Below are 15,391 nucleotides of genomic sequence, written 5' to 3'. Positions count from 1 at the left end.
CCTTAGTATAGAAATCAAAAGTTATGAGGTAATTTCAGAATGAGGATTTTGCAGTAGATCAAAGGTCTAATGTAGGATGCTAAGCTGCTCACGTTTAGAAATAAACTAAACAGCGTTGTTTGGTCGCATTCACATATATCTCTAAACCATAGCTTTCAAACTTCTTAGATTTCTTGGAAGCAAAGACATCTAGGGACTAGTGATTTTTGTATCTTAGAAACCCTTAGTAACCTAAATAAATTATAGGAGTAGGTTTTTTATTTACCGTACTTTGATGATTCCTGAAACTTGCAGTATTCGTATGATATGTTTTCTTTTGAAAGACAACACCAGAGCAGTTTGATGTCTATGGCATCAATGATATATATTATTAAAGGAGAAAATAAGAAAAAGGAAATAAAAGAAACCAAAAGATTATGCAGGGAGCTAGACAATAGACTCAGCCAGAAATGTTGAAACCTTTCATTCATAGCTCTTAAAAATGCAGGCCCTTCATTCCCCTTCTGAGTTTAACTGGAGCCATTGGTTTGGGCTGGTTTTTAAACGTAACAGTGGAATAGAACTAAATGTAAAAGTGTGATAATTTCCAGATCTGTGTGATTTTTCCCAAAGATGGGGGCGATGTTGGCCAGTAAAGTCACACTTTCTGATATGGAGTGTCTGATGTTATCTTTGCCATTCAGAAAAGAATTGAGTTGCCCTTGAACCATGATTGAAAAATCATGTGATGTATTAGTACCGCTTTATAAAACCTTAATAAGGCAACACTTGAATAAGGCATCCAGTTTTGGTCACCACATTACAGAAAAGATGTTGAGATTTTGGAAAAAGTCCAGAGAACAGCAATTAAGATGATTAAGGGCCCAGAGACAAAATATGAAGAACGGTTGCAGGAACTGGGTATGGCCAGTCTAGATTAGAGAAAAGAAGGGCTAGGGATGATACGTTAGCAGTATTCCAGTATTTGAGGGCCTGCCACAAAGAAAAGGGGGTCAACTTATTTTTCAAAACGCCAGAAGGCAAGACAGTGAACAATGGATGAAAACTAATTAAGGAGAGAAGCAACCTGCAATTAAGGAGAAACTTTCTAACAGTGAGGGCAATTAACCAACTTGTGTTCAGAAGTTGCAGGTGCTTGATCACTGGAAGTTTTTAAGAAGAGAGTGGACAGTCACTTGCCTGAAAGAGGGTTGGACTAAAAGACCCCCAAGGTCCCATCCAGCTTTATTCTGATTGATTGATTGACTGACTGACTGCCTCCACAGAATGATGAGAACTGAATTACTGTATCTATGAACAGGAAAAGATTTCTTTTCATCTGCTATATCACTTCTTCCTTTTCCTAGGCATGCATGATGAGCATTACTTTTTTGCCATATACCGTAAGTAAGCACTCTTATTTCTTCAATGTATTATGTCACATCTTTAGGTTGTTTCCTGAGTTGGTTACCTTATAATCCAGATTTCCAGATTTGTTCATTGCATTGAACCACAAATTGACCACACAAGCTTTATGTTTCGCCTGTACAGGTGCTGATTTGTAGTTCAATACATTGTGTATCCATTTAATAGAGATTAGGAGCATGCTGGAATCTTGTGCCAATATTTGATACATCTGAGATCAACTAAAGAGATGCATCGCATTAAAACCGGCAGATCCAATGTAGGATGCATCTTGAAGATACAGAAGCCACCGTGGATAAGAATGCATGTACTTAATTATACATGTTACCTTATCTGATCTAGTAAGAGAGGACTATGGAAGTATCTAACATCAAAGAAAAGAAACATAGAAGCAGAGTAATATATAATTAAACCCAGAATATGGTCTAAAATGGGGATATCAAACTCGATTTCATTGACAGCCGCATCAGGATTGTGCTTGACTTTGGGGGCAGGAGGTGTGTGGCCAGGAAACATGGCCAGGTTGACATCACTCGTGTTGGGGGCACCTCTTCCAGCAAGAAAGGGCTCCTGAGCCACTTGCAGCCGTCCCAAGCTCCATTTTCACTAGGAGAAGCACCGTGGGCCATATCTAAGTATCCAGCCCGCGGGCCTTGAATTTGACACCCGTGGTCAAAAAGCAAAGATAAAACCCAAATTAAAATCAAAAGAGGCACCTGCAGTCAATTATGTAGTATCAAAAGCAAATTGCAACAGAAGAGCTTTTAAAACTGTTTCCAGAATTGCAACAAGGTGGGGACTTCGCATATTTCTTGGTGGAGAATATTCCATAAGGTGGAAGCTAGTGCAGATGAAGTAAAATGGGTGTGATCTAAACGGGGGTGGATTTTGACCAATTTCACAACGGGTGCGGTGAGTGCGTGCTTTGCGTGCACGCAGAGCACATTATAAAAACCACCATTTTACAGCTTTAAAACTTACTTTCCACTGCAACGCCACTGAGTAAAACAGCTGAGGCGCGGTAATCGGCTGTCCCACATCTCAGCTGAATTTCAAAACTGCAGAAATAAAGGACAAACTAAAGGAGAGGCGGGTGGGCAGGCCCAACCAATCGCCAGAGCAAAGGATTCGCCTGAACCCGTGCGAACCCTAAGCAGCCCACCCCTGGATCTGAAGCATGGACCGTGTTATTTATTTGTTCATTTGTTTGTACTTCCTATGTCTGGGGTGGCATTTGGATATATTTTTTTCTTTGATGTTTAAAAATTATAGAGCTCACACTACGATTTGTATATATTTTCTGTCTCCAAATGACAGTATGAGAGAGAGTAGGCTGAAGTTGCCATCCCTAAAGATGAACTAAGCACGTACAAACAGCCAGGAATCTTATCTAAATGATCCCTTAGGGGAAGTAATTCAGGAAAAAACCAAAACCAAATTGTTAAGAAAACAAAGGGGGGAAAATGTAACCTGAACTGGACGCAGGAAATTGGGTCAGAACAGATGATGAGAAACCCCAAGTCCCATCAACAGCTACCAAACTTGAAAATCAACACGGCAAGACTAGCTGCCTGTATTATGAATCAACAAAGCAAGGACTTTGGGGATCAAAGGGATACTAAGCCTGCCCTTGGAGTCATCTTTGGATCCAGATTTGGCAGTTTCTGTCCTGGCTAGTACCTGACAACCTAGTTATTTTAGTTGTAAGAGCCTAGTTGTGGTGGCACAGTGGTTAGGATGCAATATTGGAGGCTAACTCTGTTCACTGCCAGGAGTTAGATCCTGATTGGCTCAAGGCTGGCTCAGCCTTTCACCCTTCCAAAGGTCAGTAAAATTGAGGACCCCAGATTGTTAGGGGAAATATGCTGATTCTGTAAACTGCTTAGAGAGGGTTGTAAAGCACTGCGAAGCAGTATATAAGTCTAAGTGCTATTGCTAGTTGTGAAGGACCTGGGTAGGTGTGAGAAAGAGCAAATATACATTATTAGTAGCAAACGTTTTGTTGTTTCTGGAAATTGACCAGGTCTCAAGTATATTCCAGCCAACTGGTTGTGTGAGTGACTGTAAGCCAAACATGGAGTATATACAGCATGTAACAACAGCAACTCCTGCCACCATTTTTCTGCAGATGAATTTGGGACAGGCAAGGCATGGAGAGTCACAGAAGGGATTCAGGGAGTCAAATTTGGTCCTAGAACCTCAGATTAACCATTTGCTTTAATCTGTTCTGGAATACAAAAAGAATCTTTTTTTTTTTTTTAATTTTGCAGTTCTCCTTAATGACGTCTTTTCCTGACCAACCATTTGGACTTTTTATGTTTAGTAGCTGTGCTGTTATAATTGGTGTAATCCAGGTATAGTTGTTTTATATTTCACTACTGGTAGTCCTTGACTTACAACAGAGGGCTGTACAGCACTGTGAAGTGGTATATAAGTCTAAATACTATTGCTATTAATAGCTAATTATTAATTAAATAACTAATTGCTATTGCCTTTTGAGACCTGACAAGCAAACTCAATGGGGAAATCAGATTCACTTAACAACCGTGTTACTAATTTAAGAACGGCAGTGATTCACTTAACAAACATGTGAGAAAAGTTGTGAAATGGGGCAAAACTCACTAAACAAAATTCTCACTTAGCAACAGGGGTAGGATGCTACCGGTTCTGTCCGGCTCTATAGAACAGGTAGCTCTGAAGAGCAGCAGACACAGAACCGGTTCTGTGTTTGCTGCTGTTTGGCCCATCTGCCCGCCCGGGCTCTTACCTGTCAGCGGCATAGCTGAGGTTGGAAAAGCAGGATAAAAGAGGCTTTTCAGCTGTCCGGGTGGCACAGCTTAAGGTTTTCCACACACGTAAAATATAGTCACCGAATCGGTAGTAACACCAGTTGAATCCCACCCCTGCTTAGCAATATGAATTTTGAGCTCAGTTGTGGTCATACGTTGAAGACTACCTGGACTGTATAGTTGAATAAACCATAGTTAAAAATGGGATGGATAGTAATTACAAGATCAACACTATTTTCCTTTGTGAGAGAATATACAGGTAGTCTAATTTCCATTGCTAAGCTAGGCAGTTGTTAAGTGAGTCGCACTTAGTTTTGCAACTTTTTTTGCCATGGCTGTTAAGCAAATCACTCCAGTTGTTAATAAGAAGCCAGCTTTCCCCATTGACTTGGCTTGTTGGAAGCCAACTGGGAAGGTTGCAAAGAGTGGCTACATTATCCTGGGACCCAACAACCATTGCAAATGTGTACTGGTTTTATGACTATATGCCAAGGAGCACAGAACACTGTTACCTTCCCACTGAAGTGGTACCTATTTATCTACTTGGATTTGCATGCTTTTGAACTGCTAAGTGGGAAGGAGCTGGAGCAACTAACAGGAGCTCACCCCGTTCTGCAGCACTCAAGTCTCAAACCCAGGCTGTTAGTTTGTCAGCTGACAACTTCAGCATCTTTAACCTCTGAGCCATCACGCTCCCTAAGGTTAAGTATAGGATGTACAATAAGGTGTTTTGACATGGGTAGTGACACACCTGCTCTGTAAGCCCAGAAAAGTATATGGCTTCTTTAAGGAGGCCTGAAAAAGTATGGTATTTATGTGTACACCTGTTTCTAAATACCTTTTGAGCTTTGGATCCCAGGTGCAACATACTCCTATGAGAACTCAAGGCAAATCTTCCAAGCATCCAAACTATGATTATTTGAATTTACATCCAAATAATTATTTTCCCTCTGATGGTACAGCAATATTTTCTTGTTTTGCAGGTGATGATTGTATTATATGGCTTCAGACATTCGTATCTACTGAATCATCAGATACAGGAATCTGAAAATAAGGCATTTTATAAATACCATATCTTAAAGATTATCCTGAGAGGACCAACGCTGAGCTTTTTGGCTGCCATTTTCTCATTTTTCTTCTTTCCATTGGTAGGTTCATTGAATTAGAGCAGTGTTTCACATTAGGTTGTGGTGGGCCTTAAATTTAGTGATTATGCGTTTAAGATGCTTTTGTTTTGTGTTGAGGGCCTACACCAAAGGTGGGGAACCGTGGCTGACTCAGGAATTCTGGGAGTTAAAGTTCACAAGTCATAAAAGGAGCACCATTCCCCATTACTATACATTAGGATTTTTCTACTCTTTTAGACTTGAAGTTGTTCCAAACTTGTTGATGCTTTCCTTCATGTGAGAGTAATTCTGTTCCGGCTCTCTAAAGCTTTTGAAGATCGTCTTTGCTATTAGTACCCAGGATTCCTGATGAATTACAAGAAAAAGTCACCTTATTATTTTATTGGAAAGAATTGTTGCTTTATACAGACTGCCTAAAAGTCTCAGATGTCTTTCTCAGGGACATGTATGCTTAAGAGGTCCATAAGAACTGGAATGCTCTGTTCTGAGTCCTGTACAAGGAATTGTGAAGACTCTGAATTGCCATTCTTCATTGTGATAAAGCGTTAACTGACAAGTGTGAATTTGGACATAGTGCTGTTTTTCCTCTGAAACCCAATTTTGCTAAATGATTCCAAAAAAATCATTCAGTCTTTTATTTTTATTATGGAACATGCAGTACCTGATGAAGTAGGACAAATAGAAATGCATCCTTTTTCTATTTATTACCATCGTATCAATGCACTCAATAAATATGCCTCTGTTTCCTTGCAGTCGTACATGTTTCTTGGGCTCATTGTCTTTTTCCCACTTCTCAGCCATCTAACCAAATGGTTTAGGAGCAGAATTCTTGGTGAGTGTTGTTTTATAAAGCATATCAATGCTCCTCCCCCCCCTCCTGTTTTTCCCCACAACAACAACTCTGTGAGGTAGGCTGGGCTGAGAGAGAGAGAGAGAATGAGTGGCTCAAAGTCACCCAGCTGATTTTCATGGCTAAGACGGGACTAGAACTCACAAACTACCGCCTTCTAGCACGGTGCCTTAGCCACTAGACCAAACTAGTCCTTTGCAAGGCTCTTGTGTGTCTTCCCTGAAGCTTCAGCAGTGGGAGGAAGACAATGGCGAAGGTTGGCTGGGGGAACCTAGGACTAGGTGGGAGCAGAAGAGTGCAGGACAGCCAAAATGAGCAAAATTGGCGGGAGAGAGGCAGTTGGGAGGAGTTGAAGCACACACTGCAATTGTAAATTGTAAATGCGAAGTGCCCAAATTTTGATCACATTACCATAGTGAGCCTGCAACAGCCGTTAACTTCAAACCATTGCTGAATGAATGGTCATTAAACGAGAACTACCTTATAAAAATAATGCAGACACGATATTCCCAACAAGCTTGGATAAACAAGGCACCTCATAGAATAAGAATGATGATAATCCAAATTGATACTGCTTTTGGGGGAAGGGGTTGTGGGCTTTACGAAGAAGCAGACAAATTGCCATCTTAACATAGAAATCAATTTTATTAAGCATGGTAATTTTTGTTGGCAGGTCAAGAGGAGGAACTCCCTGTAGACTATTTTACTTCTTATCTTAAGGAACCCCTGAGTAAGGAACGAGTGGAAACCTTCAGTGATGGAGTTTATGCAATTGTTGCAACTCTGTTAATTCTGGACATATGGTAAGTCTTCAGCAATGGAATAAAACTGCACCCGGTATTTTCAAGTGTGAAAGTGTGCTAAGGGGAAAAATAGTATCTGTAATTGAGTATATGGTATCATGGTTGGCATGATGATCCATGATCCTCAAGATTAACATGATCCTGCCTGCCTAGCAGTTTGAAAACATGCCAATGCAAGTAGATAAATGTCAGGATTCCAGCGATCATAGGTGATAGTGAATTAGGTGTCTCAGAATCGGCTTCATACAGGTCATGCCTACATGTTCGCTGCTAATAAATCCTTTGAAGTTTTTGAAGCTTGGCTCGAGGCTCAAGCATAGGAATGTTTTATAAGTCGACAATAAATAGGTACCACTTATTTAGGAAGATAACAGCATTCTGTGCACCTTGGTCTATAGTCATGCTGGTCACATGACCACGGAAATGGCTTCAGACAACCCTAGCTCCCTTGGCTAAGAAATGGAGATGAGCACCAGCCCCTAGAGTTGGGCATGACTGGATTGGGGAAACCTTTACCTTTATTTTTATTATCATGGATAGACCTCTCATAAGTATGCCTGAACTTTATTACCTCCAGAGTGCCATCTTCGATCAGGATTTTATTTGTTAAATTTGTTACCTTTGGAGTGCCATCTTCGATTAGGATTTTATTTAATAAATTTCTATCTCTGGTAAGTCGACTCTAGCAGGCTTACAGTTCAAATTGTAAAACTATGCCAATTAAAATGTTTTAAAACTATGCAAAAAAAAAAAAAAAAAAACAGGAACCAAGAGACAGACAGTACAGGAATGATGTCTTATTACCCTGTCAAGTACACCCAGTGGTGAGCGCTTTCCCTCAGGGCCCCAAGCCAACCGGCAAAACCAAGTTTTAGTTACCGTATTTTTCAGAGTACAATACACAGTTTTTCCACCCCCAAAGTGGGTGGAAATGTCTGTAGGTCTTATACAGTGAATGTTGTGGGAGCCCCGCCCACCCGCCAGCCTCCACCATTTGGCCTCTGCCTCCCTGCAATTTGCCTCCTTGCAGCAAACAGCAAATAGCCTGGTCAGCTTCAGCACAGCTTGATTAGCATGAGCAGCTGATTGTCGGTATGACTGGCCTCCTGATGATCAGCTGTTTCAGGCTGCAGGGATTGCCATCGCCTATTGCCGCCTCTGCGCGCCCCATTTTCAGCCTCCACATCCCATTTTCAGCCTCCACACACCCCATTTTCCGCCCGTTCCAATCCCTGCCAGCCAGAATGTGCCGAAAATGAGGTGCGCGGAGGCCGAAAAATGGATGCAGAGGCCGAAAATGGGGTGTGTAGAGGCTGAAAACGGGATGCAGAAGCTGAAAATGGGATGCGCGGAGGCAGCAATAGGTGATGGCAATCCCTGCAGCCTGAAACAGCTGGTCGTCGGGAGGCCAATCCAACCGACAATCAGCTGCTTGTGCTAAGCAGGCTGTGCTGAAGCTGACCAGGCTATTTGCTGTTTGCTGCAAGGAGGCAAATTGCTGAGAGGCAGAGGCAGAATCCCCCCCCCCCCATGTTTTCCTCCCCAAAAGCTAGGTGCGTCTTATACTTCAGAGCATCTTGAACTCTGAAAAATACAGTACTTTTCCGGATACAAAAGGTCAAAAGGGTGGGATTTCTTCAGTCCTATGGAAAATATATGTGCTGATTATCCTAATTAACTTAACATTCTGTGCCATGCTGTGTCAACAACAGAAAGAATTGTGGGACAATTTTCCCCACTTCTTGTTTTGTTTCCTTCGTTGCATGGGATTTGCAGTGGTCATCTGAATTTCAACCATTGGTCTGGTTTCTCACTGAGCTCTGTGCAGATACAAACCCTGTGATAATATTCATACATCACACTAACATGGTTTGGTTTTGGGTTACCATACTAAGGCAAATCACTCTTCGTTTCTTCGGTTTTTTTTTTAAAGTGGACCTTCTTTAAAAAACTGAATTCAGACTCCTTTGAGAATTGTAAAAGACATAAATCATTGCTTAGGGTTACTATATTGATGATAAAAGATTCCCAGATTTATAATCCTTGCTTGTTCTTGATAGGAAGAAAAAAGCCTATTAAGTAATCAAGAGAGTGAAGACTGAATAGTTTGCTTTGGTTCTTCCTCACTTAAATATTATCTTCAAAATGTTACTTTACTAGAAATGCAAGGATGTGCATTATGCAGGTAGTCCTCGAGTTATGATTACAATTGAGGCCACAATTTATCTTGCTAAATGAAGCATCTGTTGAGTTTTGCCCCATTTTATATGACTTTTCTTGCCACAGTTGTTAAGTGAATCATTGGCAGATGTTAAGTTCATAACATGATTGTTAGCTGGCTTCCCCATTGCTTGTTAGAAGGTCATAAAAGGTGACCCTCCAGATATTGCAACTGTTATAAATATGAGTCAGTTGTCCAAGCGCCTGAATTTTGATCATGTGACTGTGGGACTGTTGCAACGTTCATGTGAAAAACAGTCATAAGTCACTTTTTTCAGTGCCATTGTAACTTTGGTCACTCAATGAATAGTAAGTCGAGAACTACCTGTGCCTATTTTCATAATGGAATGGGTGAGTTTGTATAGATCTATATTATGTACCCAATTGGCTGATGGTTTCCATAGTAATCGGATGTGACTATTCCTAAAGTAAAACTCTGTCAAAATTACCACAACAAAAAGGTAGTCTGAACTTAAGGAGCTTGCTTGATGCATTTACATTTTCTTCTTGATTAGGCATGGAATGAAATGTGTTCAAGGAGCTACTGTGGTTATAAACCAACTCAAGTCAACTGAAGTGAAATGTCAGGATTCCAGCAGTTACCCCAATTAAATCATGAGTCTCGAGCCAAACTTCCAAAACTTAAAAAGGATTTATTGGGAGTTAAATTGTCCTGCACTGCCTGGGTGTAGCCGACTCTGAGATACATAATTCATCGTCACCCTTGACCCTGGTTTCCCCCCACCCCCTGGGTGTATCATAATTCATATTCTCCAATGAGACACATCCAGAACCAAGCGTCATCAATCATGTTCTCCAGTTAGAATTTTGCATGGCAGAAACTTCAGTCACCTAGTTACTATCTTTGAAAACTATTTATGGAATGCACTTTCAATTTCCAAGCTACCGCTTTCCCTCCTCCCTTTCTGTTGGCAACTCTAAAGACCATAGAAATATTTTATGAGTTGACATGAAATTCATGAAGTGTCCTTTTAAAATAGATTATTTGTGGCGAGCCTATTCTAAATACATATATATTGTTTTCTTTACTCAACAGTGAAGATAACGTTCCTGATGATAATGTGGTTAAAGAGAAATACAGTGGTCATGTTGCTGAAGCACTGAGAGAATTCAGTCCAAGTTTCCTTGCCTACTTCGGATCGTTTGTAACCATTGGTCTTCTCTGGTTTGTCCATCATTCGCTCTTCCTCCATGTAACAAAAGCCACACGACTCATGACCCTCCTTAATACCCTTTCTTTGGCTTTTATTGGCGGATTGCCTCTCGCTTATCAGCTGACCAGCGAGTTTGCCGAGAAGTCTTACAATGAAATAGAAGCCATTCAGATTAGCTGCGTTACCATCTTTTTCGCGAGCATCTTCCAGTTCAGCATATGGATTGCCGCGCTCTTTCACGAAGTCGAGACATTGCATCCTTTTGCTCGGTACGGTGGCAAAGAGCACGCCTTCATGTTTGCAAAGCTTTCTCTCTACCCCTGCGTGAGCTTGGCGGTCTTTTGCCTGACCTGTGTGGTGAGCGAGCTAAGCACGACTATTTTTCATCTGACACAAATAATCGTCCCGTTTGCTTTCCTGGTATTACGCATCTTCGTCAGAATTGGTTTGATGATGCTAAATTATATAATGTCATTGGCCAGGTCAAAGAGCAGTGTTTTAGAAGAAGAAGAAGCCTGTTTATCCCCAGCCGATGTGCTCTCATAGTTTCCCCTGCAATTTACATGGAAAATCAAAATACTTTGGCGAATTGGAGAATTCAGGACTCAGCTAAAATTGAATTGTTCCTTTAGGGATGTTCAGCTCTTCCTTTTATTCGTGGACTGGCATCTGGGGCAGTGAGTTTGGCTAGAATACGCATCACCTCAATAGCCTCGTTGATCATAGATGATTAGTGAGGAATCATAAGATGCTTGAGAGAAAATAATAACACTAGCAGTTTCTTGGGAAGTGTCATTTGTCCTAGCCAGTAAAGGTGATAATACGAATGTCCTTATCCATTCTGTGGCCATTAAGTGACCTGGAGGATGTATTAACCTGCTAAATAATTCCATGTGTGTCTTGAGTTGAACCCTAAAAGCTGCTGTTTAATGCTTGTAATCTAGCAAATCAGTGAAAAGTAACATGATTAAGCTGAACAAACGAATTGTGAGTCAACAAATTACTATCAACAGTTATACAAGGAACTAATTCATTCAGCACTGGCAACTTTTTAAAGAAACCTTGATGTTCAGCATGCTAAATGTTCAGAGAATATTTAGAAAAAGTTGGCTGTCAATATAACCAAAGTTTGCTGGAACTATCACTTGATGAGGGGGATACTTATGATATAGGCTTGTCCCATTATTGCCTCAATAATGCAACAAGCCTACATCTTAAGTATCCCTTAGTATCCCATATATATTTGGGTTTAATAGCCATAACTTTATTAATGTTAACTTTCAGAAAATAAATTAATATTGTAATGCTGTATTATTATATAGTCATTTGGAATTTATCAGTAGATGAAGAGCGATTAATGAAGTAAGGAAGATCATTCTGTTATGACGGGAAGATAGAACTTAAAATAATCCTTGGAATATGATGACCGTTGGGGCCTGGAACTCTTTTGCTAAACAACGCAGTTGTAAAATGTGACATCACATAACTATGTCACTTAGCAACGACAATTCTGGCAGTCCCACTTACTGTTATTAAATGGGGACCATGTGGGTCATTAAGTGAGGACTTTGCATGACTGTGACTTCTAACTTCCTGTCAGCTTCCTCAACTGATCGAGAGACAAAACAAATTTGCCGCCAACAGATCCGGCAGTATACAGTAGAATCAACAAATGGAAACTTATCCAAGTAAAACATTTACCGGTACTTGTGGGAAGCTGGCATGGAACATCAGAAATCGCAAAAATGCCACGCTTGTAATCATGTAATCATAGAGCCATATTGGCGCAGTGGTTAGAATGCAGTATTGTAGGCTAATTCTGCCAACTGCCAGCAGTTCGATTCTCACTGGCTCAAGGCTGACTCAGCCTTCCATCTTTCTGAGATGGGTAAAATGAGGACCCAGATTGTTGGGGGCAATATGCTGACTCTGTAAACCGCTTAGAGAGGGGGTGTAAAGCACTGTGAAGAGGTATATAAGATTTAGTGCTATTGTGCTGTGTGAACACAGGGACACTGCAAGGATTGGAACTCCAAGGACCTGTTGTAAGTTTTACTTGTTTAGTGCCATTTCCTGTTGATGTAATAAAAGAAATAAGTGTTCTTTCCAGTGAGACAGGTCTATCAGGGCAACCTGGTCTACCCAATTATGAGATGGAACATACTGCTGCTGCTTCATATAGTCTCCCTTTATTTCTTTGTCGGTAAACATAAATTCAACACATGTAATGAAAGACTTCATGTTACTCCACATCTTCAAGGTTAAATGATGTGTTTACAAACTGACCTTTTTTTTCCTATACATGCAATAAGGTGTTTGTCCTTATACTTTTTTGGTTTGTGTTCACTTCCAGTTATTTTTCCTTAATTCTTTATCATATTAATTGTACTTTCATCATTTATTTTTATTGTTTCATTCCTTTGCTATTGTTATGATTACATTTTTATCATTTTTTTCTGTTTTATTGTTGTGAGCCACTCAGAGCAACCTCACAGCAAAATAAATTTAACAATCAATCAATCAATAAGTTTTTAAAAAGTAACTATTTGATGCTAGAGCCTTGAAATAGGTGATCCTTTGGAAGCTTTAAGATGGCTTTTGAGGATAGTTATATCATAAATGTGAAATATTTTCCTAGATCTGTTTTGTGAGAGGTTTTTTTTTCTTCAATATTATTCTCTGCTACACTTAACAAGGTTGCTTTCACTATCAAGCTATTGACATGCCTACAAGTTTGATTATAAATCTTTAATATTGCCATTTAATGTGAGAATTTTTGCACTATTTCTCAATAGAAATTCATCATTACACCTCTCAAAAAAATATGAATAGTAGGACTTCAAAAGCATTACTGAGGCAAGCTGTAAAGTATCTTGGTTTTTTTTTTCCAGTGCATTGTACTATATGAATGAAAAATAAATTTATGGTACTGAACTAAACTATATTTATGAGATATGGTATATCTGAGATTTGAGATAGATTGAATAGCAATATAAAATACTGAGATTTAACTATAGTTCCTGAAAGCTCTTTGGTCCTTTATTATTCTATCTATGTGTTAATTGAATGGAATCTTTTATTTATTTTTATTAAATGTTACATTTATTAAGAGTTGGTATCTCATATCATTTTAGTGTTCCTTCTCAAAATGTCTTTATAACTATTTCAAATAAAACTATTGCCCATAACATGGGGAAAGAGAATGTGATTTAGATACTTTCCTTCACCATTATCTAGATATAGGGGTGTCAAACTGGCAGCCCACGGGCCGGATGCATCATGTGGAGGCCACACCCACCCCAGCTCTGCGAATGGGAAAAACATCACAAAATGTGATGGCAACTTGACGTGGCAAGTTTGACACCCATGATCTAGAGCAGGGGTGTCAAACTCAACAGCATCACTGTGGTATCACGTGGCATATCGGAACTTTCCCCCCCCCTTTGCTAAACCGGGCGAGGGCATGGCCAGCGCATGACACATCTGGTCCGTGGGACAGGAGTTTGACAGCCCTGCTCTAGAGTAAGCTTGAAAAGTATTTCAAGAACTTCAGGATGGCCATGAAGTCCATCGCTAATATAATGGTGGAAACTTCCAGTATGTTTTCTCTTAATTCAATAGAGAATGAAACCATCTGCAGTTTCCTAAACTAGGAAATACTCAGTTAAGATACCTGTCAACATTTGATTTAGCCCAATGACCAAATTACATTGTTTGGTCAGAAAAAAGACAATATGTTTATTGCTGAGTGGAAAACCCCTGATGGGCTCTTTGTATTTAAAAAAAATTAACATGATTTGTAGTTTTAATGATTACATAGGACAGCTTATAGAAGTAAGAGTCAAGTAAGAGTCTTTAAAGAAACAGGTAAATTTTTAATTTTATCTAAAATTGCTGTAAAGAAGTTCAGAAATTACTTCTTTGTATCTTTTTTATTTTTAACTTTAGCTTTTTTCTTTCTTCTGCTATTAGCTTTTTTATCTTTTTCATTTTTTATCCCTTACTCTACATTAGTCTAAATTACTTTTTATCTTTTTAAAAACAAACCATATATATATATAATTTTAAAAATCATTTGATTAAGCACATACACACTTCTAATTGTGGCAAAATTGACAAGCAAATATCCATGAAATAACTGGGTCAGCACAAATCAGCTTCCCAGATATAAAAGCATTTAACAAGTGATATACCCTAACATCTAAGAACTTTCTCTAGAGAACTGTTCAAACAACTTGGTTCTATAAAATAAAATACCGGAAAATCTCATAGAGTTCCATGTGAAGAAAGATAATGTATAAATGGTGCACCAGCTTTTGAAAATATTGTGCATATTCTGTTTCGTTGCATACCATATTCTGCAGAAAAGGATATTTACTTCAATCCTTACTTAAAAACTAAGAAATATTGGGACACTCAGGCCAAACTGTCGCCTTGTATAGAAAAAAAAGCATAATGCTATAAAGACTATACTTTTAATATCAAAGACTACACTTTAGAGTAGGGGTGTCAAACTCACATCATCACGGCAGCGTCATGTGGCATATCAGGACTTTCCCCCCACTTTGCTAAACCAGGCATGGGCACGGGCATGGCCAGTGTGTGACGCATCCAGCCCGCAGGCTGGGAGTTTGGCAGCCCTGCATTAGAGAATGGACTACACATTAGGGTTGACTACGGGTCACAATTTATTATGAATATATCCTGCTTTTTTCTGAATTGCTATTATAGCTTTTTTAGGTGATAGGTGCACTTGTGAAAATAGTGTGAGTGTAGTGTCCTTTCCATGGATGGAGATGCAGAGTTAAGTGAAGACCTACCAGTAAATCTATGATACAGAATTCTTACTATTGCCTTTACATGGTTTTGGAACTTAGATTTTTAAGTTCTTGCTATTTCCCTTTCTAAACCAGCTATTCCTCATCTACTATGAGTTTTGTTAAAAACATAGTTTTCCTTTGTTCCCTTCATGAAAACCGGGAGCAAAAGTCGCAAAACACAATGGGAGATTTTAATATTTTTT

General features: G+C 39.5%; 1 protein-coding gene across 2 annotated transcripts in view; it reads left to right on the top strand.

Moving 5' to 3' along the window:
* TMEM175 (transmembrane protein 175) overlaps nucleotides 1-13,556 on the top strand; it is a 27,066-nt gene extending 13,510 nt beyond the window's left edge. The window contains exons 1-6 of one of the 2 annotated variants that reach the window (XM_087957448.1): nucleotides 1,352-1,382; nucleotides 3,675-3,758; nucleotides 5,177-5,341; nucleotides 6,074-6,152; nucleotides 6,844-6,973; nucleotides 10,251-13,556. In XM_087957448.1, the coding sequence (XP_087813574.1) occupies nucleotides 1,353-1,382; nucleotides 3,675-3,758; nucleotides 5,177-5,341; nucleotides 6,074-6,152; nucleotides 6,844-6,973; nucleotides 10,251-10,914 (1,152 nt within the window). In that variant the 5' untranslated portion in view covers nucleotide 1,352 and the 3' untranslated portion in view covers nucleotides 10,915-13,556. Of the gene's footprint in view, nucleotides 1-1,351; nucleotides 1,383-3,674; nucleotides 3,759-5,176; nucleotides 5,342-6,073; nucleotides 6,153-6,843; nucleotides 6,974-10,250 lie in introns of those variants that run through there. The other variant, XM_026672991.2, reaches the window with a different exon arrangement.
* Nucleotides 13,557-15,391: the final 1,835 nt, after the last annotated feature.

The sequence above is a fragment of the Notechis scutatus genome, chromosome 2 (genome assembly GCF_049901735.1).
Source record: "Notechis scutatus isolate UNSWTSFEM ecotype Mainland chromosome 2, rNotScu1.2, whole genome shotgun sequence".
In the NCBI taxonomy this organism is placed as follows: Eukaryota; Metazoa; Chordata; class Lepidosauria; order Squamata; family Elapidae; genus Notechis; species Notechis scutatus.
Note: the sequence above shows the minus strand (reverse complement) of the source record. Positions and strands in the feature narration are given on the sequence as shown.